The 27,834-nt window shown below is 47.7% G+C and overlaps 1 protein-coding gene and 1 long non-coding RNA gene across 2 annotated transcripts in view; one reads left to right on the plus strand and one right to left on the minus strand.

Moving 5' to 3' along the window:
• LOC139750748 (uncharacterized) overlaps nucleotides 1-27,834 on the plus strand; it is an 84,020-nt gene that overhangs the window by 26,681 nt on the left and 29,505 nt on the right. The gene's annotated exons all lie outside the window — the stretch shown is intronic.
• LOC139750700 (transient receptor potential cation channel subfamily A member 1-like) lies at nucleotides 1,940-26,614 on the minus strand. Its single transcript, XM_071665377.1, has 24 exons — nucleotides 26,338-26,614; nucleotides 21,105-21,195; nucleotides 18,834-18,903; nucleotides 17,005-17,130; nucleotides 15,073-15,288; nucleotides 14,584-14,718; nucleotides 13,783-13,884; nucleotides 13,019-13,222; nucleotides 11,561-11,769; nucleotides 10,967-11,079; nucleotides 10,497-10,663; nucleotides 9,266-9,435; nucleotides 8,524-8,668; nucleotides 8,116-8,223; nucleotides 7,493-7,744; nucleotides 6,917-7,024; nucleotides 6,200-6,363; nucleotides 5,617-5,743; nucleotides 4,694-4,847; nucleotides 3,913-4,060; nucleotides 2,880-3,052; nucleotides 2,627-2,767; nucleotides 2,354-2,408; nucleotides 1,940-2,189 (listed from the first exon to the last, which is right to left on the minus strand). The coding sequence occupies exons 1-24, from the start codon at nucleotides 26,579-26,581 to the stop codon at nucleotides 1,940-1,942; spliced, it is 3,672 nt and encodes a 1,223-aa protein (XP_071521478.1). The 5' UTR covers nucleotides 26,582-26,614.

A 27,834-nucleotide genomic window follows, 5' to 3' on the forward strand; every position in this document is an offset into this window, starting at 1 on the left:
TCATTTTAAGTTCATCGAGACGGCACGGGCACCCCACACACACACACACACACACACACACACACACACACACTATGGAGGTGAAATCGCATTTAAGTAGGAGTTTAGATCATTTTACTTCATATTTTTGATTCTCCTATAGATGTGGCACTACATGTTTCTCTGAGACAATCCGCCTCGTCAAGTGCAAACCACTCGTAAAGTTTCTACTTACCAACACCACCTCCACCACCACCACACAGTACGTCCTCTGTGTGTCGCGCTCGACCACGGGTATAGCAGTTGAAGTGTTGCAGAAGGCGGGAGTAGCTTGACGTGTTTACTCTCCACTTACGCCCTGGGTTTTCCTTGAATAGTTACCTCCCTCCTTTTCGTGTCTGTACCGCCAACTATGGGGGGCGGGGGGGGGGATATTCTTCACCTTACAAGTGACAGAATCACTTCTATAGTTGCACTTTACGAGGGAAATGAGCAACCTGAGGACATTGTTAATATTATCGGTGTGAGCTTGCGATCAGGACGTGTCAGACGTGAGGTATTGGTGAGTGATCACGCCACAGTACATAAGTACTGTTTATCAGCCAATAAGGTGAGAGGAAAACACGAGGAACTGCCGATATAAATTCTATTTATTGTTTTCACGACGAACAGTTTTACGTGGTGCGTAACTGGACACTTACTCGGTGCACAATTGACAGATTTCATTGAGATGCTCCTAACTGACGGTTTAACGCAGTGGGTAATTGAGATATCTTTTTTTTTCGGGGGAATTCGTGAGTGGCTCTACACTCAACAGTTGTAGCCAACAGCAGTGTCTTGGTGCAGTGACGAAGCTTGTGTAGGTAGGGGGGATGTTTTGGTCTTGAGTTACGCTTGAGGTGGGGGGGTCACTGTTGGTGTAGGACGAATTGTTGGGATAAAGGTTCACTGTTAGCGTAGGAGACACAGTTGGGATAGGGTTCACTGGTGGGGTAGGAGACACCGTTGGGATAGGGTTCACTGGTGGGGTAGGAGACACAGTTGGGATAGGGTTCACTGGTGGGGTAGGAGACACCGTTGGGATAGGGTTCACTGGTGGGGTAGGAGACACAGTTAGGATAGGGTTCACTGGTGGGGTAGGAGACACCGTTGGGATAGGGTTCACTGGTGGGGTAGGAGACACAGTTGGGATAGGGTTCACTGGTGGGGTAGGAGACACCGTTGGGATAGGGTTCACTGGTGGCGTAGGAGACACAGTTGGGATAGGGTTCACTGTTGGGGTAGGAGACACAGTTGGGATAGGGTTCACTGGTGGCGTAGGAGACACAGTTGGGATAGGGTTCACTGTTGGGGTAGGAGACACAGTTGGGATAGGGTTCACTGTTGGGGTTGGAGACACAGTTGGGATAGGGTTCACTGGTGGGGTAGGAGACACAGTTGGGATAGGGTTCACTGTTGGGGTAGGAGACCGTTGGGATAGGGTTCACTGGTGGGGTAGGAGACACAGTTGGGATAGGGTTCACCGGTGGGGTAGGAGACACCGTTGGGATAGGGTTCACTGGTGGCGTAGGAGACACAGTTGGGATAGGGTTCACTGTTGGGGTAGGAGACACAGTTGGGATAGGGTTCACTGGTGGCGTAGGAGACACAGTTGGGATAGGGTTCACTGTTGGGGTAGGAGACACAGTTGGGATAGGGTTCACTGTTGGGGTAGGAGACACAGTTGGGATAGGGTTCACTGTTGGGGTAGGAGACACAGTTGGGATAGGGTTCACTGGTGGGGTAGGAGACACAGTTGGGATAGGGTTCACTGGTGGGGTAGGAGACATTCCAGTTGGGATAAGGGTTCACTGGTGGCGTAGGAGACACAGTTGGGATAAGGGTTCACTGGTGGGGTAAGGAGACACAGTTGGGATAAGGGTTCACTGGTGGGGTAAGGAGACACAGTTGGGATAAGGGTTCACTGGTGGCGTAGGAGACACAGTTGGGATAGGTTCACTGGTGGGGTAGGAGACACCGTTGGATAGGGTTCACTGTGGGGTAGGAGACACCGTTGGATAGGGTTCACTGGTGGGGTAGAGACACAGTTGGGAATAGGGTTCACTGGTGGGGTAGGAGACACCGTTGGATAGGGTTCACTGTTGGGGTAGGAGACACCAGTTGGGATAGGGTTCACCGGTGGGGTAGGAGACACCGTTGGATAGGGTTCACTGGTGGGGTAAGGAGACACAGTTGGGATAAGGGTTCACTGGTGGGGTAAGGAGACACAGTTGGGATAGGTTCACTGTTGGGGTAGGAGACCACAGTTGGGATAGGTTCACTGGTGGGGTAGGAGACACCGTTGGGATAGGGTTCATGGTGGGGTAGGAGATACCGTTGGGATAAAGGTTCACTGTTAGCGTAGGAGACACAGTTGGGATAAGGGTTCACTGTTGGGGTAGAGACACAGTTGGGATAGGGTTCCACTGGTGGGGTAGGAGACACAGTTGGGATAAGGGTTCACTGTTGGGGTAGGAGACACCGTTGGATAGGGTTCACTGGTGGCGTAGGAGACACAGTTGGGAATAGGGTTCACTGGTGGGGTAAGGAGACACAGTTGGGATAAGGGTTCACTGGTGGGGTAGAGACACAGTTGGGATAGGTTCACTGTTGGGGTAGAGACACAGTTGGATAGGGTTCACTGGTGGGGTAGAGACACAGTTGGGATAAGGGTTCACTGTTGGGGTAGGAGACACCGTTGGGATAGGGTTCACTGGTGGGGTAGGAGACACAGTTGGGATAGGGTTCACTGTTGGGGTAGGAGACACAGTTGGGATTAGGGTTCACTGGTGGGGTAAGGAGACACAGTTGGGATAGGGTTCACTGTTGGGGTAGGAGACTCTGTTGGGATAAAGGTTCACTGTTAGCGTAGGAGACAGTTGGGATAGGGTTCACTGGTGGGGTAGGAGATACCGTTGGGATAGGTTCACTGTTGGGGTAGAGACACAGTTGGGATAGGTTCACTGTTGGGGTAGGAGACACCGTTGGAATAGGGTTCACTGGTGGGGTAGAGACACAGTTGGGATAGGGTTCACTGTTGGGGTAGGAGACACAGTTGGGATAAGGGTTCACTGGTGGGGTAGAGACACAGTTGGGATGGGTTCACTGGTGGGGTAAGGAGACACAGTTGGGATAGGGTTCACTGTTGGGGTAGAGACACAGTTGGGATAGGGTTCACTGTTGGGGTAGGAGACACAGTTGGGATTAGGGTTCACTGGTGGCGTAGGAGACACAGTTGGGATAGGGTTCACTGTTGGGGTAGGAGACACCGTTGGGATAGGGTTCACTGTTGGGGTAGGAGACACCGTTGGATAGGGTTCACTGGTTGGGTAGGAGACACCGTTGGATAGGGTTCACTGTTGGGGTAGGAGACACCGTTGGGATAAAGGTTCACTGTTAGCGTAGGAGACACAGTTGGGATAAGGGTTCACTGGTGGGGTAGAGACACAGTTGGGATAGGGTTCACCGGTGGGGTAGGAGACACCGTTGGATAGGGTTCACTGGTGGGGTAGAGACACAGTTGGGATGGGTTCACTGGTGGGGTAGAGACACAGTTGGGAATAGGGTTCACTGGTTGGGTAGGAGACACCGTTGGATAGGGTTCACTGGTGGGGTAGGAGGACACAGTTGGGATAGGGTTCACTGGTGGGGTAGAGACACCGTTGGGATAGGGTTCACACACACACACACACACACACACACACATGCACATACACACACACACACACACATACATAGCCAGCCGTACAGAGGGAAAGTAGATATGTATTAGCGAAAGTAAATATATGAATTACATCTATAGTTATCAAGAGCCACTTTTTCCCCGATGTTTCGTAAGAATCTAAAAAAAAAAACCTTCCATTGTTTTTGGTCTAGAGTTTTCCCCTCACCCGCCCTGTGTGAGGGGAGGGAGGACTCACCTGCATAGCTATGCGTTTGAGCTGCGCGTTCTTCTTCACGCTCTCGATGTCACCTACGGCAAGACCGATGAGGAGGTTCATGAGCAGGATGGGCATGAGGACCATGAACACCATCAGCAGGACTGGACGTCGACGGGAGAGCAGGAGAGAGAGAGAGAGAGATGGGAGGGACGCGGTCAGTGTTGGGTCGTGAGTGATCCATCAGTGTCATCACATTGAAACCATCACATGCAAAAGTTTCAATGTGGCGCGAAAGATACACACACACAGATGACCTAGCAAGATGTTCAACGTATGTTTAAAGTTCACTCATTCTAGTCTCAGGTGGTCTACTAGATAAAAGACCTTTCCTGGGATACTGATTCATCAGTTAGCCTTTATACCGCCCTCTTCACAACAACAACAATACCAGTGTCTCAGGTGGATCGATCTCAGGAGTGATGTCTTATCCACTGGTTGCGTTTAGCAACAGGCTCGGTAAGACAACTCTTCAGCACATGTATGATAACCTAGACACATGAGAACCTGCAGCGTATGTACGATAACCTAGACACATGAGAACCTGCAGCGTATGTACAACCTAGACACATGAGGACCTGCAGCGTATGATAATCCACACGATTCTTCTTCTCCAACCACCCTTTAATCTACCTACACTGATGACTATCAAGCTTTACGTGACGAATAAGCTCTCGGGGAAAACATGATGGTTTACCGAGCCACTTGTAGGGTGAGAACGGCGACCAAGAACTTACTGAAGGTGGTGCGTGGATACAGAAGGACGTCTCCCCTGACGCTCTGGCGGTAGAAGGGGTAGACGAAGATGCTGAGGAAGTCCACCTCGCCCAGCATCATGGAGAAGGTGTGCATCATGGACATGGGCACGTTGGAGAAGGACAGATGGCCACCCTGCCCGGAAGGGAAACTCATTAGGACCTGGGGACACTTGGGTAGGACACAGGGTCATTCCAACCGGAAGAGAACCTTCATAGTTCAGCATAATCATTACCTGTCCCTCTCGTAAAGAGTCCATGTTCAAAAAGTAACTTATCTAGACTGAAGTGATGTATACAGATGGTGATGGTGGTCATGATAGCGAGGATAATCGTGGTAATGTACTGGATATAGTCAAGATCCTGTCGTGGCGCACGAAGCTGTCGGAGGCGAGACATGAGCATGGGGATGATCCATACGTGAGGCATGAGGGTATGGAAGGTCCTTTGCGTGAGACATGAGGATGTGGAAGGTCCTTACGTGAGACATGAGGGTATGGAAGGTCTTTACGTGAGACATGAGGATGTGGAAGGTCCTTACGTGAGACATGAGGGTGCGGAAGGTCCTTTGCGTGAGACATGAGGATGTGGAAGGTCCTTTACGTGAGACATGAGGATGTGGAGGGTTGTTTACGTGAGCCATGAGGATGTGGAAAGTCCTTACGTGAGATATGAGGATACGGAAGGTATTTGCGTGAGCCCTGAGGCTGGGGAAGGTCCTTTCGTGAGACATGAGGATGGGGAAAGTTCCTCACGTGCGACCTGAGGATGGTAAAGATGCTTTCTTGAGACATGAGGATGTAGAGGGGCCTTACTTGAGACATGAGGATGTAGAGGGGCCTTACTTGAGACATGAGGATGTAGAGGGGCCTTACTTGAGACATGAGGATGTAGAGGGGCCTTACTTGAGACATGAGGATGAAGAAAGCAAAACCGAAGGCGACGATGAGGACTGAGAAGACCAGGAGGACCTTAATCAGCGTGTTGAGGATCTCCAGGAACATGACTATGTAGATCCCGATGCGGTCAAACCTGCGGGAGGAGGTGATGTGTGAGTGGCGATGACTGGTGTTGATTGATGATGAGTAGTTTTGATTGGTGATGACTGGTGAATGCTATTCGTAGATGGTATTGATGGTGGCTGGACACATCACCAAAAGAAAACTGGCGTAAAGTTCATCACTAATAGCATTGAAGTTCTGCCATTGAATTTGAACGAAACTTCGTCAGGATCAAAGTTTCAGAACACTGCCTTGACTTCTGACATACGACAGATTTCACACTGACTCGTTCTCTGACTAAAATACGAAACTTAAATAATCAGTTACTTTATGTAAAGTGTAAGTATGATACTTTTGTAGTAAGCCAGGAAGAAACATAAGTCTAGTAAATGATGAAAGTTGGTAGTAAAGATTTTTATTGCCTATTGTGAGGGAGTTGGAGCTGGGCGAGTAAGTGCTAGGCAGAAGGACCGATGGGTTAGGTCACCTCTGGAAGTAGAGGAGGAGGGTGAACCAGGCGGTGAAGACGGCGAGAGAGGCCGAGTTGTGCTGCTGAGTCCCCCAGCTGGTGTCCAGGAACACGGGCATGACCATGCACACGGACGTCACGTACATGGTCCACTCGATCACGTTGATGGCCTCCATCAGGTACTGCGGGAGAGAGGAGGAGGAGGAGGAGGGTCGGTTGCACAGCGTCAGACGGGAGGTGAAGGAAGGCCCATCAAGAAGGAGGAGGGAGGATAGAGATGGTCAAGATATAGGGGGGCCCATCAGGTGCTGAGAGGACCTAATATGGCCAGGGGAATGGGGAAGGAAGGCCCATCGTCGTCTGAAGGGAAGGGCCCAGAACAGTGAGGAGGAAGGTCAGGAAAGGTCTGTTGAGTATTTATCTTCTTGAACCATCAGTCTGGGTCGGCACAACTGTACAGGTCTCGGGCAGTGTGATGCAAAGACGTTCTAGTTTTTGATTTTTACTCAGCTTTACTGATCAAATACCGTCATATACCGTTGTGTAAAACTGAAAGAATGATATAAGAGATATCTTTTATTTTTCCTGTGTTTCACCAGAATAGTATGCAACGTGAGGATGAATTCATGGAAATCTCATTACCCTGAAGTCCCACTTGCCTTTACTCGTAATGCATCGTAGAGAATCAGATCACGAGAAGATGGGGAGGTTGTGTGTGAATGATGATGTGTTTACCTTAAAGCGATGGTGGTACAGCTGGATTATTTCCTTCAGTATGCTGAGGGCGGCGAAGAACAGTATAGCCACACCCATGCAGTACATCCAGCCCTTGTTCTCCTGCAGCTGGAGGAGAAGGGGTAGGAAGTCATCAGAAGGACATATCCTCGATTTACTTTAGAATAACATTTTGAGTAAAACATCAACATATTCAAATATTTTGGTCTACATATCACAACATCGACTGTTTTTTTTTTTTCACATGCGTATGGTAATCCTTCGGTGTGTCGTACCGTTCTTCACATACATAGAACCCCAGAACTTTCAGCTGAACGCTGATCATGGAGGTGCGACAGATATTTCTGCTACTTATCCCATGCAACTCTGACATGACTGCTTGATGAATTACCTCTTAGCTGTACGTGTTTGCTCATATCTATGAACTCACCCTTCGTTACTCGTTCATCCAACAAAATGTGTGAGTTTCGATGTATATACAATGTTTATCAGAAGTGGTATGATCATAGCAATTCGTCTCTCTTGTTCAGACTTTAATAAACACAAGGGCCTCACCTCAGTGGTGTCCTTGTTAACGCCCCGGATGCCTCGTATGGTCATCTTGTCCTCATGAGGGCTCTGGATGGTGGTGTTGGCGGCGGCAGTGAGGAGGGAGTTGTCGGAGCCCAAGATCCCAACGGCGAAGGTCGTGACGAGGGAGAGGAAGATCAGGTACATGAAGAGGTTAGATAGGTGGATGTACTTGCCGTATGCCTGCCACTTCATGTCCAGGTACTTCTGTGTCAGGGGATGCATCAGGAGGTCGATCCGACCACACTCTACCATGGCCTGTGGGAGGGAGGAAAATGACCTTACAGCCTTCTCGGCCAGCTAACCTACGGCTTTTATCTATTTCCCTGAACCATCATGATGATGTAGTGTCTCGAAAGATATTGTCAAATTGGCCACCTATTGATAAAAAGTCTACTGATAAACATACCACTGATAGAGGCTTATGAACTAGAGCTGTGGCATGGGGATCTGGCGCGTCTTGCATGAGTTACAGAGACTTATGAACCTGATCCGTGGCAGGCGTATAGACGCGACATACATGAGCGACAGAGACTTATGAGCCTGATCTTATGACACGGGTTCAGGACCTCTTACATATGAGAGACAATGGCTTACGAACTAAACTCGTAGGATCGAATGCTTCTTACGTTACAAGCGTAGAGAGGAAGAGGCCGGAACTTGGGGTCTTTGGCCTTGATCCTCTCAGACTCCAGCTGTTTTTCATTTATCTGCAGCGGGTAGAAGCTGTACTTGACCTGCCGGACAACACATACCATCATCATCAGTTGCTGTGGACTCGATCCATGTATAGAAAGATAGATAGTACCTTTTTTCAGTAAAATTCAAGGCATAATCTATCCAATAGGATATGATTGAACTCTTTCTTTGATATAGTCAACAGGAAACTGAAATTTCTGTATCTACTTATAAAGTAAATGAAAAGTGTATTTTACGCCTCTCCAAGAAATCATTGGGATCCCACTTGTGACTAACTCGAAACCGATTGACTTTATATCACAGGCTTGCGTACACTCACATGGCTTGTGCATACTCACAAAGAAGTCCTTGCTGGTGTCTTTAACGTCGGCCTTGACAATTGCTTGGTCTAGGACGGCCTCGTAGACCTTGGGCAACGTTCGGATGAGAGCCAGACACACACAGCCGTTCACCTTGCTCGAAGTGGACAGCATCTCTGATGGCCTGTGGCGAGAGACACCATAATAAACTCTCGTCTTACTACCGAACACGACAGTGGCGTGAGCTCGCCACACAGCAGTGTTGACAGCGGTGTACATCATCCACACGGTAACTCTGACGGTACTGTACATCAACCAAAAAGCAAAGCTGACAGTAATGTACATCAACCACACAGCAAGTCTGACTCATGTACAATTGTACATCAACCACACAGCAAGTCTGACAGTAACGTACATCAACTACACAGCAAGTTTGAGAATTGTGTACATCAGGTACACAGTGAGTCTTATAGCACCTGAGTACACTGTCCTCAGCCGACGGGTATACTGTCCTCAGCCGACGGGTATACTGTCCTCAGCCGACGGGTACACTGTTCTCAGCTCCTCCAGCAGGTAGGACAGCCTCACGTCCCTAGAGTTCGTGTGTCCACTCAGTAGAAGTCCAGATGCTCCTCACCATACCTGTCCTGCTGTCCCTGTATTATTCATCCTCTTGTCTCGTCTTGTATACATAACGTGCACACTTCACCTCCCACCACACATCCGCTCTCTCTCTCTCTCTCTCTCTCTCTCTCTCTCTCTCTCTCGTCTCTCTACTCACCCCCTGGGATGCGTGGCCAGCGCAAGGGAGGACTCGAACAGCTTGTACTGGATGGAACAGTCGATGGGTTTGCATTTGTTGTTGTTCTCGAGCAGCTTACAGTTGAGGCTCAGCAGCTGGGTCACCACCTCGGCCCTGTTGGCGCGGACGGCAGCGTGCAGGGGCGTGTTCTGGGTCGGCCAGACGGAAGGGGGTTGATCAGGGGATGGTCCTCACACTAACCATTAATGTACACACACACACACACACACACACACACACACATAGGAGGGGGTCGTGGGCCTTACCCTTAGATGGACCTTTGAGTTACGTACAATTGATTGATTGAGCGATTGAAGATCGATTGATAGAATGGGGTGATAAAAGAGTTGGGAATGTAGATTGAAGGTGAGGTGAATGGATGAAGAGTTAGATTTTTGACAGTCACTGAGTTTGATTTACTTAGATACATTAAGTTGTGCACTTGTGACCTCTTTATTAATTTTTCAGATACGTTTGATTAGGTAATGATATCTTACGATGATTTAGTTTAGCTCTATAAGCAAGTTTTCCTTCATGTTATTTATGTGTAAATGCTTTTTTTTATAATATAGTCATTATGGATTCTTGACCTCATTAGAAGAGGATACGACCCTTGAGCACAATGTTACGACCCTTGAACATGACAGTGTGACCCTGTGACACGATGCCCTAGTCTTTGACCTGACGTAGGGTGATACCTTCGTGTTCAAGGGTCGTAACGTCGTCCTAACGTTACGTTGAAGGGGTCAACATGTTCCTAGGAATAGAAATATTGTCCCGTAAAAATGACGTGTTTACGCGGGTCGAAATATATAGCGAAGCGTCGCATAGGAACATGGGTAAAAAAGAGAAGACAAAGTTATGATGAAGATGATTATTCTCCTCAGAATTCATTTCACGTAGATTGGTCAAATTATTCCGCTAGGAAGGAGACTTAAACCTTAGATATTTGATCCAATTCCTTAGCCTCAATCACGTTATAATTAGGATTCAATCCCAAAGAATTTGGAACGCTAGACACACAGTAATCTCGTTCTTAGACCGAACGTAATGGGCATCTGTGCATACGAAATCTCGAGTACTTGGACAATAAACATTTAAACCATAGGTGGTAAGGGGTCGAGACCCTCCGTAGTTGAAGGCGGTTGGGATCGTCCTAACAGGATAGGAATTCTGAACCTCAGATGAACAAGTGAACATCAGGACTCACTCCATCCTTGTCCACCTGGTCGAGCGTGTGGCTGTGGACGGCGAGGAGAGCGGTGATGGTGTGTCCGTGTCCCCCAGCGGCGGCCAAGTGCAGTGGCGTCCTCCCCTGGTGGTCCCTGTGCAGCAGCGCGCCCTTGCTGAGCAGCAGCTGCACTACCCTCGTGTGTCCTGGACGGGGATAGGAGAGGAGGAGGGAAGTAGTCGGTGTCTTGAGGGTGAGGCGGACGATCTTTTGTGTGATGGACCCGTCTTGCGGGGAGGAATGTTGGCGACCACTGGGTGTTGAGGAAGAGAGGTGGGGGCCCTTGCAAATGGGATGGAGGGAGGTGTTCTAGCAGCCTGGGGAGGAAGGGACGGTGATAGCTGGGGAGGAAGGGACGCTGATAGGTGGGGAAAGCAGGGGGACTCTGGCCTGGGGACGAAGGAGCCTTGGTAACCAGTGTGTGTGTGTGTGTGTGTGTGTGTATATACCTTCCTCGCTGGCGATGTGAAGCGCTGTCTTCCCCTCGTCATTACACTCGTTGAGAATGAGGAACCCGCTGGACGACTCGACCAGGTGGCGTACTGTGTTGTACCGTCCGTACCTGTCCAAGCAAGACATTCATTACCTTGTCGTACCATCCCTACCTGTCCATATTAGACATTCACCATAATTTTGTACCGTCTGTACCTGCTCACACAACACAACACAAATTACATAGTTCTAAGAACTGGCTGTGAAGTCATTCCCCCTCTTTTTCAATTGGGGTAAAATGATATGTATGGATCGTGGACTTTTTTTTCTCGGTATCTCCCTAAATGACTCATTGCTCGTGCTTCAGACTGGAAAATTACGTCTTGTTAAAATATTTGTTTGGATTTTTGTTTTATTAAGTTTTTTGATTAAGAAATTGAATGATTATCTTCCAAACTCTCTGTAATTTTTATTATTGTCGAAAGATTCAGGACAAAAATATTTGGGTATTGATGTTAAAGCGTTCGACTAAGAACTTTGAGACGCTTCGAAGCATTGCCTCAGTCTCCTGTCTTAACCAAGGCCACATTGGCGCCTTGAGAAGAACTTACTTGGCGGCGAAGTGCAGAGGACTCTCGTTCCTGTTGTCCTTGGTCCTGACGCAGGCCCCGAGGCGCAGGAGGGACGCCAGCGAGCTGATCTGGCCACTCCTGCAGGCGTAGTGGAGGGGCGACCATCCGAGCGAGTCCTGCTCATTGAGCATCGCGCTGATCTGCGACTTCCAGCGAGGTCCGGAGGTACAAGGTGAGGGGAGGTATTCCTAGGGGTTTTCATTGGGTAATATATAAGCTGTCAGTCATGCTACACTGTACAGGGGAACTAAGACATTGATTACTGAATATGTGAAAGGTGAAAGAACGGAGAAACCACCTCAGAAGAGCACCTTCTTCCAGTATCAAAGACTTCGAAACAGTAGATGAAATGCTTTGACCAAGCTCTGAAATGAAGAGTGGGTATGGTGTTTGCCTCTAGTCAGTTCCTGATTGAGGGCCATACTCTGTTTGTGAATACATTGATAAGACAACCAAGTCACTAAGTAAATCAGTGACCCTTGAGATTATGATCTTGCCTTAATGTCCTACAAATTCGTAACAGTGCTGTTCGAAGGTTGAAGGCAATCGCTCTTGGAGAACCAGAGCTTCAAGGTGGCCATCGGCAACATCAAAAATTTTTTCATTTGTCAAATCCTGTGTCAGTAACCGGCCAGAGGGGAAAAGTACTTACGTAAACCAGACCAAGTTTATCGTGTAAGCCAGGCCAAGTTTATCATGTAAACCAGGCCAAGTTTATCGTGTAAACCAGGCCAAGTTTATCGTGTAAACCAGGCCAAGTTTATCGTGTAAATCAGGCTAAGTTTGTCGTGTAAACCAGGCCAAGTTTATCATATAAACCAGGCCAAGTTTATCGTGTAAACCAGGCCAAGTTTATCATTTAAACCAGGCCAAGTTTATCGTGTAAACCAGGCCAAGTTTATGTGTAAATCAGGCTAAGTTTATCATGTAAACCAGGGCAAGTTTATCGTGTAAACCAGGCCAATTTTATCGTCTAAACCAAGCCAAGTTTATCATGTAAACCAGGCCAAGTTTATCATGTAAACCAGGCCAAGTTGATCGTGTATTCGGTTCTGTTTAACCGGGTTTCTGGCGACATGAAGTAGAACAGCTCGAGGCTGGAAGTTTGTTGTGGATGACCACCTTGTCTGTCCTCGCCAAGGTGGGAGCCGAGCAGAGGGAGCCTGGCTCTCGTTCGGGCTGGGTGGGATAAGCCCAACCCACACCCTTTAGGCCCAGTGCTGAGGTCCCTCACCACAGGCAGCTCGCCCTTGAGCATAGGGCCCGCACCTCCTGAGTTGTAGGGAGGCTTAATCTCAAACAACAACGGGAGATGGAGACGACCCCCCCCTAGCGTTGCCAATATATATATCGCTACAAGTTTATATAGGCGGCTAAGCAACAAGCAGGAGTGCCAGGTGGCACTAGAGAGAACGTTACGGCACTTACCGAGACGACCTTAGCATGGTCCAGGGCCAGGAGGTCGCTCAGGGAGCCGCCATTCATGATGACAATGTGAAGCAGGTTCTTGGCCGTGAGGTCCCTAATGTTGGGGTTTGCGCCGTGCGCCAGGAGCACGTCCACGGTACGCCAGCCGCTGTGCGCAGCCGCCAGTAGCAGAGCTGACCGGTGCTCTTGGTCCACTTGGTCCACCGCCGCGCCCTGATGGGTAGACGGAGGGTGAGAAGTAAGAGAGAGAGAGAGAGAGAGAGAGAGAGAGAGAGAGAGAGAGAGAGAGAGAGAGAGAGAGGAGTGATCTGCCTGGGGTCAAAACGGGCCATATGGGTATTACTGAGGACTGAAGAAGGAGAGAGAGAGAGAGTTTCCAAAGTAGAGTTTTCCCAGATGTTTGAGGACACTTGTTGATGCGACTGTCATGTACCAGGCGCACCGTCCTAGTGGGTGGTGTTACAAGGGTCTGTATCATTGAGGTCTGTCGCTACAGGAGCCGCTATCACGTCCGTGCACACACATACACACACACACACACACACACACACACACACACACACACACATTTCCACTGTCACTCAGCCACTCGGGTCCTACTATGGCCCTAGATCTGAACACGACATGACAATGGGGGAACATTTAACGTCATAGCTAAAACAAAATGTTATCATTTTTTGAAGAAGAAATTGTACTTGGGTGATCTTTTTTTTTTTATGTAGGTGGATCGGTACAGATTCATAGATGAGTAGATAGAGTGAGTCAGTGTTTACCTCCTGGACGAGGTAAGCAACGAGCTGCGGGTGGTTGAACATGGCGGCGCAGTGTAGAGGACTCATTCCCTGGGCGTCCAACGTACCTAGCGCTTTCACCTTCTTCAGACGTGGTAAGCGGTAGGGCGTGGCCAGGGACAGGAGACATGGCCCGTCGGCAGGATGTGATCCAACGGCAGGACGCGTAACCCAAGGGCGTGAGTGAAGTTGGAGACGACATGAAGAGAAACAAGAGGCAATGGTGTGAGATATTATACCCTCAAGACTCGCAGAGTTGACCGTCCTAAGTTGAAATGATAACATTGTCCCTAAGCCAGGGTCGTACCCTCCCTGCCACCTGGCGGGACTCCACTTCACTTCAGAGGTACTCTCCTATGACAGGGTAGTACTCGTTTTAGGTACTAAAACCTTCCCTCTCTCTTTCTGCTGTAAGGTATAGAACCTTCTGCATGGGAGGATCTCCTCAAAGTAAGAGTACAGTGCCCTGGACGAGGGTGTCTCTCCTCTAACCTGAATCACCCGGGGTGGGCTAAGGTTGCCCAGTGGTGTTTACATCCACTCCGTGATGAAGAGACTCCGAGTTCGATCCCCTGCTGGGCCACATCACCCGGAGTGGTGTTATAACTCGGGGACATAACCAGTTCGGTCGGGTATGGCCGAGTCTAAACCGGTTTCCTAAATCCTTCCCAAGACTGCACAGGGATGCGAATGGACACTTTAACTAAACTTCACCCCCACAGATGGCTCCCCCAGCTAACCCAGGGGAGCCATTCTGTCTCCCCAGAGTACGTCTGGCCTTACCTCTTGTGGCTGGAGGGTGAACATAAGCTTGACGATTTCGAAAGAGCCCTGGGAACAGGCCAGGTGGACGGGCGTGGACCGGTCGTCCTGCTGTGAAGAGATGAGCGCCCCGCTCCTCAGACACAGCTCCACAGCCTGCGGGGGGTCACCAGAGGTCGGGGAAGGTCAAGGTCACAGCGAATTATTAAGCGAATACTTATAACCAAGACTGATAGGCTTTTTATGTGTGTGTCAGCCTTTGCTCACTACTACTGGTCGTGTGGTGTGTTACTCATAAACTGGTTCATTTCCTCTAGATTTTGTTGTTCAATATTGTCTTTAACAACCTCTCACCAGCAACTCTCTCTCCCTCCCTCCCTCACCTCACCTCTCATCACACTCGCTCTCCCATTACCACAACTGGTCTCTCACTCGTTCCTCTACTCCCCATACCCATTTCTGTATTTTCCTTCACCCCATTCTCTCTCTCTCTCTCTCTCTCTCTCTGACCTTGATCTCTCCTCCGTGGACAGCCAGGTGGAGCGGCACGTTGCCCTCAAGGTCAGGTATGCTGATCATATTCTGCCTTATGCAGCCCTGACTCTCCTTGTACTGGAGGAGCAACTCCAGCACCCTGACGGAGGCGTTCCGGGCGGCGATGTGGATGGGGTGGTAGCCGTTGCTGCAGGGTTGGTTGGGGCATCGCGTGAAGCCCAGGCTGTTTAGCTGCAATAATAGAAGAGGAAGGCAGTTCTTTTAAGCTGCCTTTAGACAGGCAAGAGGTGTCGTTAAACTGCAAATTGACTGTAAGGGGAACAGGAGAGACAGTAGGTACTGTCAAATCTGGGAAGTTTTGTGTGTCTTGTCTGTTTCCTTTTTGTCGATATGTGAACCTATGTACGTATGCTGCCTTTAGACAGGCAAGAGGTGTGGTTAAACTGCAAATTGACAGTAAGGGGAACAGGAGAGACAGGAGGTACTGTCAAATCTGGTAAGTTTTGTGTGTCTTATCTCTCCTTTTATGTGAATTTATGTACAGAAATTCTTGTTCTGACCGTCGGCCAACTATATTCTCATTGTCCCTGTACTGTAGACCTGTGGGAAAAGGTCTACCCGGAGGAGGAATATACAAAAGTGACTTACGCCAGTGCTTGGTGAAAAGCCGAAACCCAAAGTGACTTACGCCAGTGCTTGGTGAAAAGCCGAAACCCAAAGTGACTTACGCCAGTGCTGGGTGAAAAGCCGAAACCCAAAGGTGGAGACTTTCCGAACGAGGTAGAAAGTGACCCCCAGCCGAGCCAGGAGAGGTCCTTTTTGATCCCCAATCTGAGGGTCTAGGCATGAAGTGAGATGAACTGAGAAAAATTGCATCAAGCCACACAAACGTACCAGACTCCATAGAATGCTTGCATTGAGAGGGGGAGGGTGGGTCTGAGTGGTGGACAGAAGAGTAAACTCGGGAATGTGTTTGGTGAACGAGAAGAATGACAAAGAGAGCGGAGGGAAAATAGCTGAAAGGCAAAAGCGAGAGTTATAGATAGAACGGTCGAGGGGGGACGAGAAGAAATCGATATAGTATAGATAGAATTTGTTGGCATGATAATATTGATAAGTAAAGTGTAGATACAATGAAGCAGAGGTGCAACTACGTGAAACAAAGGTGTGTTAAGTGACGTAAAGTGTCATAAGTGAAGGGTAAGTGTACTAGATTAAAGGGTAGGTTTGATGATTGAAGAATAAGCGTGATAAGTGAAGGATGGTGAGAGAATATTCGGTTTTTATAGTGATCGATGCGACACAGGCAAGGCCATCGTAGATGAAAAGAAAAAGAGCAAGAGAAAAAGAAAGTTGAAATATACCAGAGCTCCATGGGTGTAGAAAGGTTATGGGAAGATGGGAAGACGAGGGAGTGAGAGAAAGTCCTCTGCTCCGCTGATCGAGGTAAGATGGAGGCATCACAGCGGTCATTTCTCGTGTGGCTGGTCTCCACACACAATCTATGGGAAGCAGCAGCCAGACGCCTGCCTCGGGTCGAAGCCCCGTTGGCAGAGACATTGGCAGAAGGCTCATGAAAACACTGATGAAGATGATGTGTATAAGAACAGATAGAAGGAAGAAGAGAGAGGAGGAGGTAGTATAGCTTTGGACGATACGTGTGTGGTGGAGTGAGGTGTTGGTATGGAGCAGTGCTGGTGTTTAGGTCTCGTACATGTGTGAGCATTTATCACCCCGGGCGATATCGAGACCCTGCATCAAAGTGAGGTTATGAGGCATCATCAGACCTGACAGTGGGATGTGAGCCAACACCCGAGCTGAAGGACGAGCCAACACCCGCCAGGAACTTTTTACCAGGACTCGCCGGGTATTTGGCAACAGGAGGGCTCACCAGGTACTTGGCACACAGCAGGACTCAAAAGGTTCTTGGCACATAACAGGACTTACCAGGTACTTGGCACACAGATCGTAGTCGAACTTGGCAGCCAGGTGGAGCGGCGTACGCCCCTGCCGGTCACCCTGGTACAGATCCACCTTGGTGTCGTGCACGAGCAGCCTCTCCAGTGGCCCGAGCTGTGCAGATGTACGAGACGTGAGGGCAAGAAGCCAGGGTGAGGGGGGGGGGGGAGAGGCCAGCACTCAGGATGAAGGGAGGGGCAACAAGCCAGAGAGGAGAGCAAGACGCTAGCGTAGTCAGGGAGGAGAGTAAGAGGCCAGCACACACAGGAAGGAGAGGGGCACGAGACCAGGACACACACACACACACACAAGGGAGGAGGGTAAGAGACCAGGACACACATACAGGGGAGAAGGGCAAGAGACCAGGGCACATACACACACACACAAGGGAGGAGGGTAAGAGACCAGGACACACATACAGGGGAGAAGGGCAAGAGACCAGGACACATACACAGGGGAGAAGGGCAAGAGACCAGGACACCAGGGGTAGCGGGAGGTGAAGCAGTAGACTTGATAAACGCGAGACAATTAAACTTTGCAAGAGGAAACATGATGTTGAGGGGAAACATTTTTCTTCTCAAATTCGCATCACTTAGATAACCATTCAGCTCCTTACAGTGTGGACACTTTTGTAAGATGCAGGTTTAATGATGAGGTGGGAGCATGCAGGTCCCCGTAACCAATTTCTTTGTAACGAGATACATACATAGATATACGAAAAATTAAAGGTTTTAAAAGAGAGGAAACAGTTTTATGAGTTATAATGAGGCAGGCAATACGATGAGGTGTCATTACCTGCGTTCGAGCGAAAATTGATATTAACAGACATTGTCTTTTTTATGATTTTGATAATGATAGTGATAACAAAGTGATAATGATGGGTGAAAGTAGCCGTGATAGTACTACTACTACTACTACTACTACTACTACTACTACTACTACTACAACTTCTACTACTACTTCTACTACTACTACTACTACTACTACTACTACTACTACTACTACTACTACTACAACTTCTACTACTACTTCTACTACTACTACTACTACTACTACTACTACTACTACTACTACTACTACTACAACTTCTACTACTACTTCTACTACTACTACTACTACTACTACTACTACTACTACTACTACTACTTCTACTACTACTACTACTACTACTACTACTACTACTACTTCTACCACTACTACTACTACTACTACTACTACTACTACTACTACAACTTCTACTACTACTTCTACTACTACTACTACTACTACTACTACTACTACTACTACTACTACTACTACTACTACTACTACTAATGATAATCATAGGCTGTTAAGTTAGCGATAGGATTAGATTTTTCTGCTCCCGAAAGGAGTCTCCATTTGGTGTCTTCCACCTCTAACTAGACCACGTAAGATAGGCACTGCGTCTCGTGATTCCCATGTGAATCGTCAGCATCTCAAGGATAAGCCTTTGTGGTGTTTATTTCCTTCCTTACACCACTAAGCTTTGGTGTTCTTTAGCCTCTCGTACATTCCCAAATAGCTACGATCTCCCCGCTTGTATGAGGCAGGGTTTACACTTCATTCAAGACTTTTATGTACTTTTTCCCTCTTTCTTTGATTCTCTTTGTTGTCACCCATTCTTCACATTCAAGTACCTGGCCTTGATGAGGATTATTTTTTCTCTCTCTCTCTAACCTGAGCCTTCGACATTTATGAAAAGCGAAATGGTTCAGATAGAATTGTGAAAGGTGGGAGGGACCAAGTCTTAAGCTAAAGGGAGGTAGCGACCTTGGACAGCTCAGCAGATGACCTACCTTGTTGTTGCTGACGGCCAAGTGAAGAGGCGCGTCTCCTTCGTTGTCAGTCAGGCCCGGGTCTGCTCCACTGTAGGTTATGATATGAGGAGTAGGTGATTACCAATTTCTACAACTACGTCAAACAATCACAGTCTCAGTACTCGGTTTATGCCATTCACCCAGTACTCTCATCATACAGTAAAAGTACTTCTTTATATTTTTTTTTTTAACATTTTTTTTTGCTTAATTTCGTGTAATGGCCTCTGTTCCTTTCCGACATATTTAGATGCGTGTGTGTGTGTGTGTGTGTGTGTGTGTGTGTGTGTGTGTGTGTGTGTGTGTGTGTGTGATTATTACTCTTGTGTTGAGGTAGTTTTCACTCGTTGTCGTCACGTCTCTGAAATGATGCAGTTCTCCTCAATCTTGACTTCCCTCATTTTCTCGCATCGTTCGCAAACACGGGACGAGTCCCGTCCATCTGACGAGTCATTTCCACAAATCAAGAATAGCGTTGGTGTTGGGACTACGCCCTCAGACACGCCACTGATGACCCCCAAAAACCTTTGACGAGATGGCCCCCCCCTCGGAGGTGCGTCCTTTGTTCCATTTCCATTGAGGTCATTTGCTGTCTAATGAGAGTAAGTCTCTATCTTATTCCAGTCCGAAGCTCCGTCTTCTTGACCATCCTCATATGTGATGCTTTGTCACATTCTTTATGGTAGGCTAAGTCCATATTATCCCCACACAGCCCTATTATACTTTTGACTCGTACGTAGCTCACATTCTCACAGAAATCAAAAAAGGTTTGTTGCTCGTTGCCTTTATTCTCTGATCCAACGTAGTTCGTTGAGCTACATTTAGGTAGCTTCTTCTCCGTATATAGTCATCCATTTACTACTGATCGCCTCTTCCAGTTTTCTCTTCGTCACAGAGACTGGACTGTAGTTGAGCACAACTCTCCTGTCTTCTTTCTTAAATTTCGGTTTGACATTATCATTCTTCCACTTCCTTAGCAACTCTACCTTCCTCCAGTGACATCTCGAACGATATTTCACGTGGATTTTCTTGCTCACCTGCACATATCTTCAGCACATGTTGACAACACCTCATCACGACCATGTGCCATAAACAACACCCATTAATAGCCTTATGTCTGTCACATATTTCCCCCATTCCGTCTCAGTATGTGTAATGACCCATTCATATTCAACGGTGAGTCTTATACTCGTAAGGCTCCATTTATTTTATGTAAGCTGTGTGTGTGTATGTGTGTGTGTGTGTGTGTGTGTGTGTGTGTGTGTGTGTGTTCAACACCCGTGGGGCTCCATCTCTAGATATCAATTTTAGTTCTTCAATTTTTGTAAGCTTCCAACATTTCACAATTTCTCTGTTCATGCCCTTCATCCACTACTCCGTGAGCATAAGTATGCAAGTGTGCGTATTTATGGACTAGAGGTTTGCGTATGTTTGCGTCCGCGTGCGTAACCGTATTACGTCTTTTCTTTGTTTATTTGCACAGTTCTTTCAGAATGCTGTTGACCTATGACATATATAGCAAGTTTTATCTCATGATTACGAGGTATGTTGTCATGGCATAGATGACTACATGCAAGCGCTTGATAAAGTGCTTCTTGAGCGGTTGTGACCGCGTCTGTTTCATGCTCCCGCAGATTGCCTGCTTGCTTGCTAAGGCGTAACTGTTCGTTGAGTGCTTATGAATTGTGTATTGTAATTGTGTTTGCGGATAAATTATCATGATGGAAGAGGTATGTTAGCTGAGACGGCACGAGCAGTTAAGGCCCCTAATCAAGGCCATCCTATTAACTCTCTCTCTCTCTCTCTCTCTCTCTCTCTCTCTCTCTCTCTCTCTCTCTCTCTATATATATATATATATATATATATATATATATATATATATATATATATACCTTTAGCCTGAGTCAGGTACCCATTTTATCGACCAAGCCCTTAGGGGTGGATGAACAGCTGGGTTGACTGTGGACCGACTGCCGTAACCAAGATTCGAACCTATACACTCGACCCTGGGCGGCCCGTGAATGCGTCATGGTCAGGAACGCTAACCGCTACACCACGAGAGTCCAAACACACACACACACACACACACACACACACACACACACACACACCCTTCATTATGGCCACGAAGTGTGCTTCTCCCTCCACTACACTGAGCCACTCTCTCCCTCACTCCTCCCTCCACCACTTACTGTATCCCTCCCTCACTCCCTCCACCAGCCAGTGCCCCCTCTCCCCACCACCAGGACCCACCAGTTCATGAGGGCGTCGACGGCGTCCGGGGCGTCCTTGGCCACGGCCGCGTGGAGAGGTGTTCGTCCCTGGCTGTCCTGGGCGTCCACGTCTGCAAGGGGGAGGGCAAGACAGTGTTACATTCCTATGGTGTGTGTGTGTGTGTGTGTGTGTGTGTGTGTGTGTGTGTGTGTGTGTGTGTGTGAGCATTATTTATATTCTTATTTTCATGATTCTCTCTCTCTCTCTCTCTCTCTCTCTCTCTCTCTCTCTCTCTCTCTCTCTCTCTCTCTCTCTCTCTCTCTGTGTATGTGTGTGTGTGTGTGTGTGTGTGTGTGTGTGTGTGTGTGTGTGTGTGTGAGCATTATTTATATTCTTATTTTCATGATTCTCTCTCTCTCTCTCTCTCTCTCTCTCTCTCTCTCTCTCTCTCTCTCTCTCTCTCTCTCTCTCTCTCTCTGTGTATGTGTGTGTGTGTGTGTGTGTGTGTGTGTGTGTGTGTGTGTGTGTGTGTGTGATCGACCCATCCGTCAGCTATAATGTTTCAGAGAGGATATCAGTTCCTACGTCAAGCACACACTGTTGGCTCAATTATAATCTTTTTCATGTGTAGAAATCATTTGTCTTTAATTTGAATAGGGAAGTCAGTGTTAATCAACGGGTCACATCAGTGACAGCGACCAGTGAACAGGTCATAACAGTGAAGGTGACCCGTGAACAGGTCACATTAGTAAAAGTGACCTTTGAACAGGTTACACCAACAGAAGTGACCCCTGAACAGGTCACATCAGTAGAGGTGACCCTTGAACAGGTTGCATCAATACAGATGACCCATGAAGACGTCACATCAGTAGAGATGACCCGTGAATAGGTTGCATCAATAGTGATCTGTGAACAGGTCACATCAGAAAAGATGACCCGTGAACAGGTCACAGAAGAAGTGACCCATGAACAGGTCACATCAGAAGAAGCGACCGGTGAATAGCTCACATCTTTAGAGGTGACCCATGAACTGGGCACATCAGAAGAGGAAACTATGAATAGGTCACATGAGTAAAAGTGACCTGCGAACAGATCACATCCGCAGAAGTGACCCATGAGCAGGTCACATCCGTAGAAGTAATCTGTGAACAGGTCACAATAGTAGAGGTGACCCGTGAGCAGGTCACCTCCATAGAAAGGCATGTGGACAGATCACATAAGTAGAAGTGACCTATGGACAGGTCACACCAGTATAAGTGGTCCGTGATGAAAGTTCACATGAGTAGAAGTGACCCACGACCAGGTCAAACATCAGATTGGTCCAGTAATTTCTTCATTATGGTCTCATTGATTATTCATTGCGATCTCCAGGCAGTAAAGTAATTTGCTCTGTGTACAGTTTTTATTGTTCTGATGATGAGTTGTGGAGTGGATCCTGTTGTAGATAGATATGCATGATCCAATTGAATATAAAAAGCTGAACGTTTGCGACGCGAATAACGTGTGTAGTCTTGACCTGGTGTACTTCATTATATTGCCCAGTGAAGTAGAGACCAAAAAAGCATTCATGTTTCACTCTTAATTTCTTCTTTACGTTAGAGTCAAAAACAGAAGTCCATGTTAATGCCGGGCCTTGATTGATGTATAAGGAAGTTAATGAAAGGGAAAAATGATTTTTAGAGGAAGTAAGACCTGTCTTTTAAAAAGTGCCGGGTCATGAGAGTGTAGAGAGTTCCAAAGCTTCGAGGTGTAGGGAAAGAATCAGTTATCAAAACGGCCCACCCTTTAGTTGCCAACCGCCACAAAGTAATCACGTGAAGCAGCAGCATGGCAAATACAGCTCTCGGGAACAAAAGCCAAAGTAATATCTGTAGAGGAAAAATGAACCTACATTTATGTTATAGGGCAAGTGGGTCAAGCTTTCAACTTATCCTGGAACAGCTGACAAGTCTGACTGCTTTCTACTCGACTTTCTCAAGTCAGGATGCAGAGCTGGAACCATCCCACATGTAAGATCAGTAATCCATACGAGGACGGATCAGTCCTTTGTATATACGGAGTAGCCGTTCAGAAGAACAGAAATTTCGGCATCTAAACAAGACTTCCAGTTTCTTAGAGGCAGACTTAGCTATATCCGTAATGTGGGGTTTCCAAGATAGCGTCAGTTGTGAGGATGTTACGGTAATATCCAAGTTTGTTCAGTGACTCAGGAAATGGAATCGGTCAAAGGGAGAGGGAGAGGTGGGAGGAATTTATCGTTAGAGATAAGCAGAAACTGTGTCTTGGGACGATTGAACTCAACCAACTTTGATTTACTCCACTGATATATTCTGTCCACGTCCAAGATTATTGAGGAGGTTGAGCCGAGGTGCAGGTCAAGATATGGAGGAGCAGCTGTGAAGGATGAGGAAGAATGCAACAGTGTTGCATTTGGTTACTTGTTGAATGGAAATTGTTGATAGAAAGAAGAAAAAAATAATTGTAGGAGACATGACAGAACCTTGAGGGACACCAGTGTTGATTGTAAAAGGGGAAGAGGTTGATTCATCAACAACCACAGGGGTGGATCGGCCAGAGAGGAAGCTAAACAAAGCATTTGATTCTTGTTCTTGTTTTGTTTAATCATGTTAAAGATTATGACCCTTGTATAGACTGGAGTAACGCTAATTCAGTTATTAACTGTAACTCCTTTACCACCAGAAATATCATTGAATCTTCCTTTTTTTTTTCTAGATACACAAAGAACTGTCACATCAATATTAGTGAAAGTCTATACAAACTGGATAGCTTTGTCGTAGGCAAAATGTGTAAACATTTCTCTTTCCTGTCCACATAATACAAATCCTGTGACAGACATGTTGCCAGACCCGAACACGACCAACCCAAACACCAGCATCCGGTAACGATTGTATGTAAATAGCGTCTTAGCTACGTCTCTTCCTTGTATATCACCTGACTGTTCTACGTCTTCTACCTCACTCTCGTTGTATCTCCCCTGACGGTGTGTAAGAACATGACAAAAGAATATGCTAGGCATAAACAAAGTAATTCAAATACCACTTTATATTAATGAATTAGTAGGTTCATTAATTTTTTATTGAATACTCCAGTGACAGTGAGGTGTGTGTGTATGTGTGTGTGTGTGTGTGTGTGTGTGTGTGTGATTACAAGTACATGTTTGTCTTCATGTACAAGGCACGTCAGCTCGTGTTTGAAGACGGCTTTACTCTTATCTGATCACTTCTGAGAACCGTGAAGGCAAGAACCCCTTGGTCATCATGACACGGCACAATTCCTCATTGAAAAGAGTAATCATCCAATCCATCATCTTCTCCCACCCACCTTTGAACCTACATACACTAACCCTAACCCTAGGCCACAGCTGACCTTAGCCCTAACTATACTTTTCCTGACCTGACCTCCACTGACACTCGCCAGAAGGATCTCTCCACTTGCCTTAACCCTACCACCACTGACCCCAAATTCTTGTCCCCACTGAACCATACCCCAATCCCCCCCTTTACCCACTCCTCATAATCTATAATTACCATAAATCAAGTGAATTATAGTCAAAGATCATTACCTTCTTCAGTTAACATGACAATAACGTTGTCATATATGTAGTCTATTTGTACTTAGCTCAATATCTTTACCTGTAGAGTGGCTAATGCTTCTTTGCTTATATTTTATTCAAGATGGTGTCCGGGTCTTTTTATTAGTGATAATTATCTTTAAATATCGATTAGTTGCGTAGGTTGGAGATCAATACACATTACCATAGCGATACCTCAGGTCATTACTACTGGCCCATTTAGCCATAGTCATCCAACGTTGTCCGAGCGAAAGTCTAGGGACACAGACTATCACGTTTCACTATACATTAGTACGTAAAGTCTACGGTTACATTGCACTATCATCTCCTTCCATGGCAACATTACTTTTTCTTCCCTCCCCCCAAGAAAGATTTCTCTCTTCTTTTTCATTCTGTTGCGATAGGTTCTTATGTACAACAGGCTGGGTTCCGCCTGAATCTTCGCCACAGCACATAGCATAACTCCTTTGTTTTTTTTTGACATCTCTTGGTAAACCTATTTAACCTTTCGTCATTCAGTTGAGGTTATAAAGGTGCCTTAGTTCCTCTTTTCTTCGTAGCAAATTTCACAGAACTTCTCACCACAATGCCCTGATTCTTGGCTATTGATATCCATTTTCCCAGCTTATCTTACCGTAGGAATGACTGAGCCTTGGAGAATTTCTTTGTGTATGTGTTTTTGTGTTTAATTACCTTTTTGTAATGTATAGGAAGAAATCCTACACTCGCGGAGCCCCTTCTTTTGAACTTTGTCTGTCACACGATTTTTCAGAAGTCTGTGTGATGTCCACTTTCACTATCTCATATCTCTGTTCCATTCCTCCTGAACTCCTATGAAGTAAAAGTATTTATTTACGTCTTCTCTAAGAGGTTTTTATAAATATCTGCGTCATCAAACAGGGTTTAGAGACTGAAAGTTTATGATCAAGTCACCTCTCAATCTTTTGTCTTCCATGATGGACAAAGTGGATACCTCAAACCTTTCCCTGTAATTCAGCTCCCTGCATGCCTGTACCATCTGTGCTGCCCTCCTCTGGACCTTCTCTATTCGTTCTTTGGGCTTCTTGACGTGCCGTGACCAAACGTGAGAAGTATATTATACTTTTCGTCTACCGTAAGATGTGAACAGCTTGTTGAGTATTTCCTTATGGGGGATTTACCCAGCAGATGAGTATTTCCTTATGGATACACTTGAATACCCAGCAGAAGCTTTCTATCCTTAACTATCCTCCTAATTCGGGACACTGGCGACGGGTTAGAGACGAGGTCAACACCCATGTCTCTCCCGCCAACAGCTTCCTACAGAATATTTGCCACTCGATGATATTCATAATGAGGTATTCTTACACTATATCGCATCCTCTTTACATTAATTCAGGTTGAATATTTACGAGGTACGTTACACACGACTTCTTCCCCGTTACCATACCTGTCGTCTCTCGGGTAGATTTCCATCCTCAAAGTGTTATACGTTTACGCTAGCCACCATATCCGCGTGTGTGTGTGTGTGTGTGTGTGTGTGTGTGTGTGTGTGTGTGTGGTAACTCCGTGTGTTAGAGGAATCTCCAAAATACAAAGAAGGAAGTCCCAGGTTCCCTTCAGTTCCAGTTCTTTCCAGACCCCCACCAGTTTACAGGAAGGAAGAGAGGCAAGACTCTGGCAGGGTGAGGCCCTTTGTACCTGCGCCCCGGTTGGCGAGGAAGAGTATCGCCTGGGCCTGGTTGTGGGCAGCGGCGTGGTGCAGGGTCGTCGCTCCCTTCTTGTCGGACACAGCCAGGCAGTCCGGGTCGGCCTGGTACATCCTCTCGAGTTCGCTCACGTCCCCCTTGGCTGCCACCTGCGTCAGGAGGGAGAGAGAGAGGGAGAGAGAACAGGAAGGCATCCTTAAGGATTTGTTTATGATCTGAGGATTAGTATCCTTCATTGTCTTTCTCCCACTACTAGCACTCACCTGGAGAAACCTATAGGTTCTCTCCTCCCCACCCCGGCTCACCTGGAGGTTCCATCCTCCACCTCAGCTCACCTGCAGGTTTCATCTACCACCTCAGCTAACCTGGAGGTTCCATCCACCACCTCAGCTCACCTGGAGGTTCCATCCTCCACCTCAGCTCACCTGAAGGTTCCATCCACCACCTCGGCTCACCTGGAGGTTCCATCCTCCACCTCAGCTCACCTGAAGGTTCCATCCACCACCCCAGCTCACCTGGAGGTTCCATCCACCACCTCGGCTCACCTGAAGGTTCCATCCACCACCTCGGCTCACCTGGAGGTTCCATCCACCACCCCAGCTCACCTGGAGGTTCCATCCACCACCTCGGCTCACCTGAAGGTTCCATCCACCACCTCGGCTCACCTGGAGGTTCCATCCACCACCCCAGCTCACCTGGAGGTTCCATCCACCACCCCAGCTCACCTGGAGGTTCCATCCACCACCTCAGCTCACATGAAGGTTCCAACAACCATCTTTTCTCAACTGAAGATTTCATCCACCACCTCGGCTCACCTGGAGGTTCCATCCACCACCTCGGCTCACCTGAAGGTTCCATCCACCACCTCGGCTCACCTGGAGGTTCCATCCACCACCTCGGCTCACCTGGAGGTTCCATCCACCACCTCGGCTCACCTGGAGGTTCCATCCACCACCTCGGCTCACCTGGAGGTTCCATCCTCCACCTCAGCTCACCTGGAGGTTCCATCCACCACTTCAGCTCAGCTGCAGGTTCCATCCACCACCTCAGCTAACCTGGAGGTTCCATCCTCCACCTCAGCCTATCTGGAGACTCCATCCACCACCTCGGATCACCTGGAGGCTCCATCCACCACCTCAGCTCACCTGGAGGTTCCATCCACCACCTCGGCTCACCTTAAAGCCCCATCCACCACCTCGGCTCACCTGAAGGTTCCATCCACCACCTCGGCTCACCTTAAAGCCCCATCCACCACCTCGGCTCACCTGAAAGCCCCATCCACCACCTCAGCTAACCTGGAGGTTCCATCCACCACCTCGGCTCACCTGAAGGTTCCATCCACCACCTCGGCTCACCTGAAGGTTCCATCCACCACCTCGGCTCACCTGAAGGTTCCATCCACCACCCCAGCTCACCTGGAGGTTCCATCCTCCACCTCAGCTCACCTGGAGGTTCCATCCACCACCTCGGCTCACCTGAAGGTTCCATC

Source organism: Panulirus ornatus, chromosome 10 (genome assembly GCF_036320965.1).
Source record: "Panulirus ornatus isolate Po-2019 chromosome 10, ASM3632096v1, whole genome shotgun sequence".
NCBI lineage: Eukaryota > Metazoa > Arthropoda > Malacostraca > Decapoda > Palinuridae > Panulirus > Panulirus ornatus.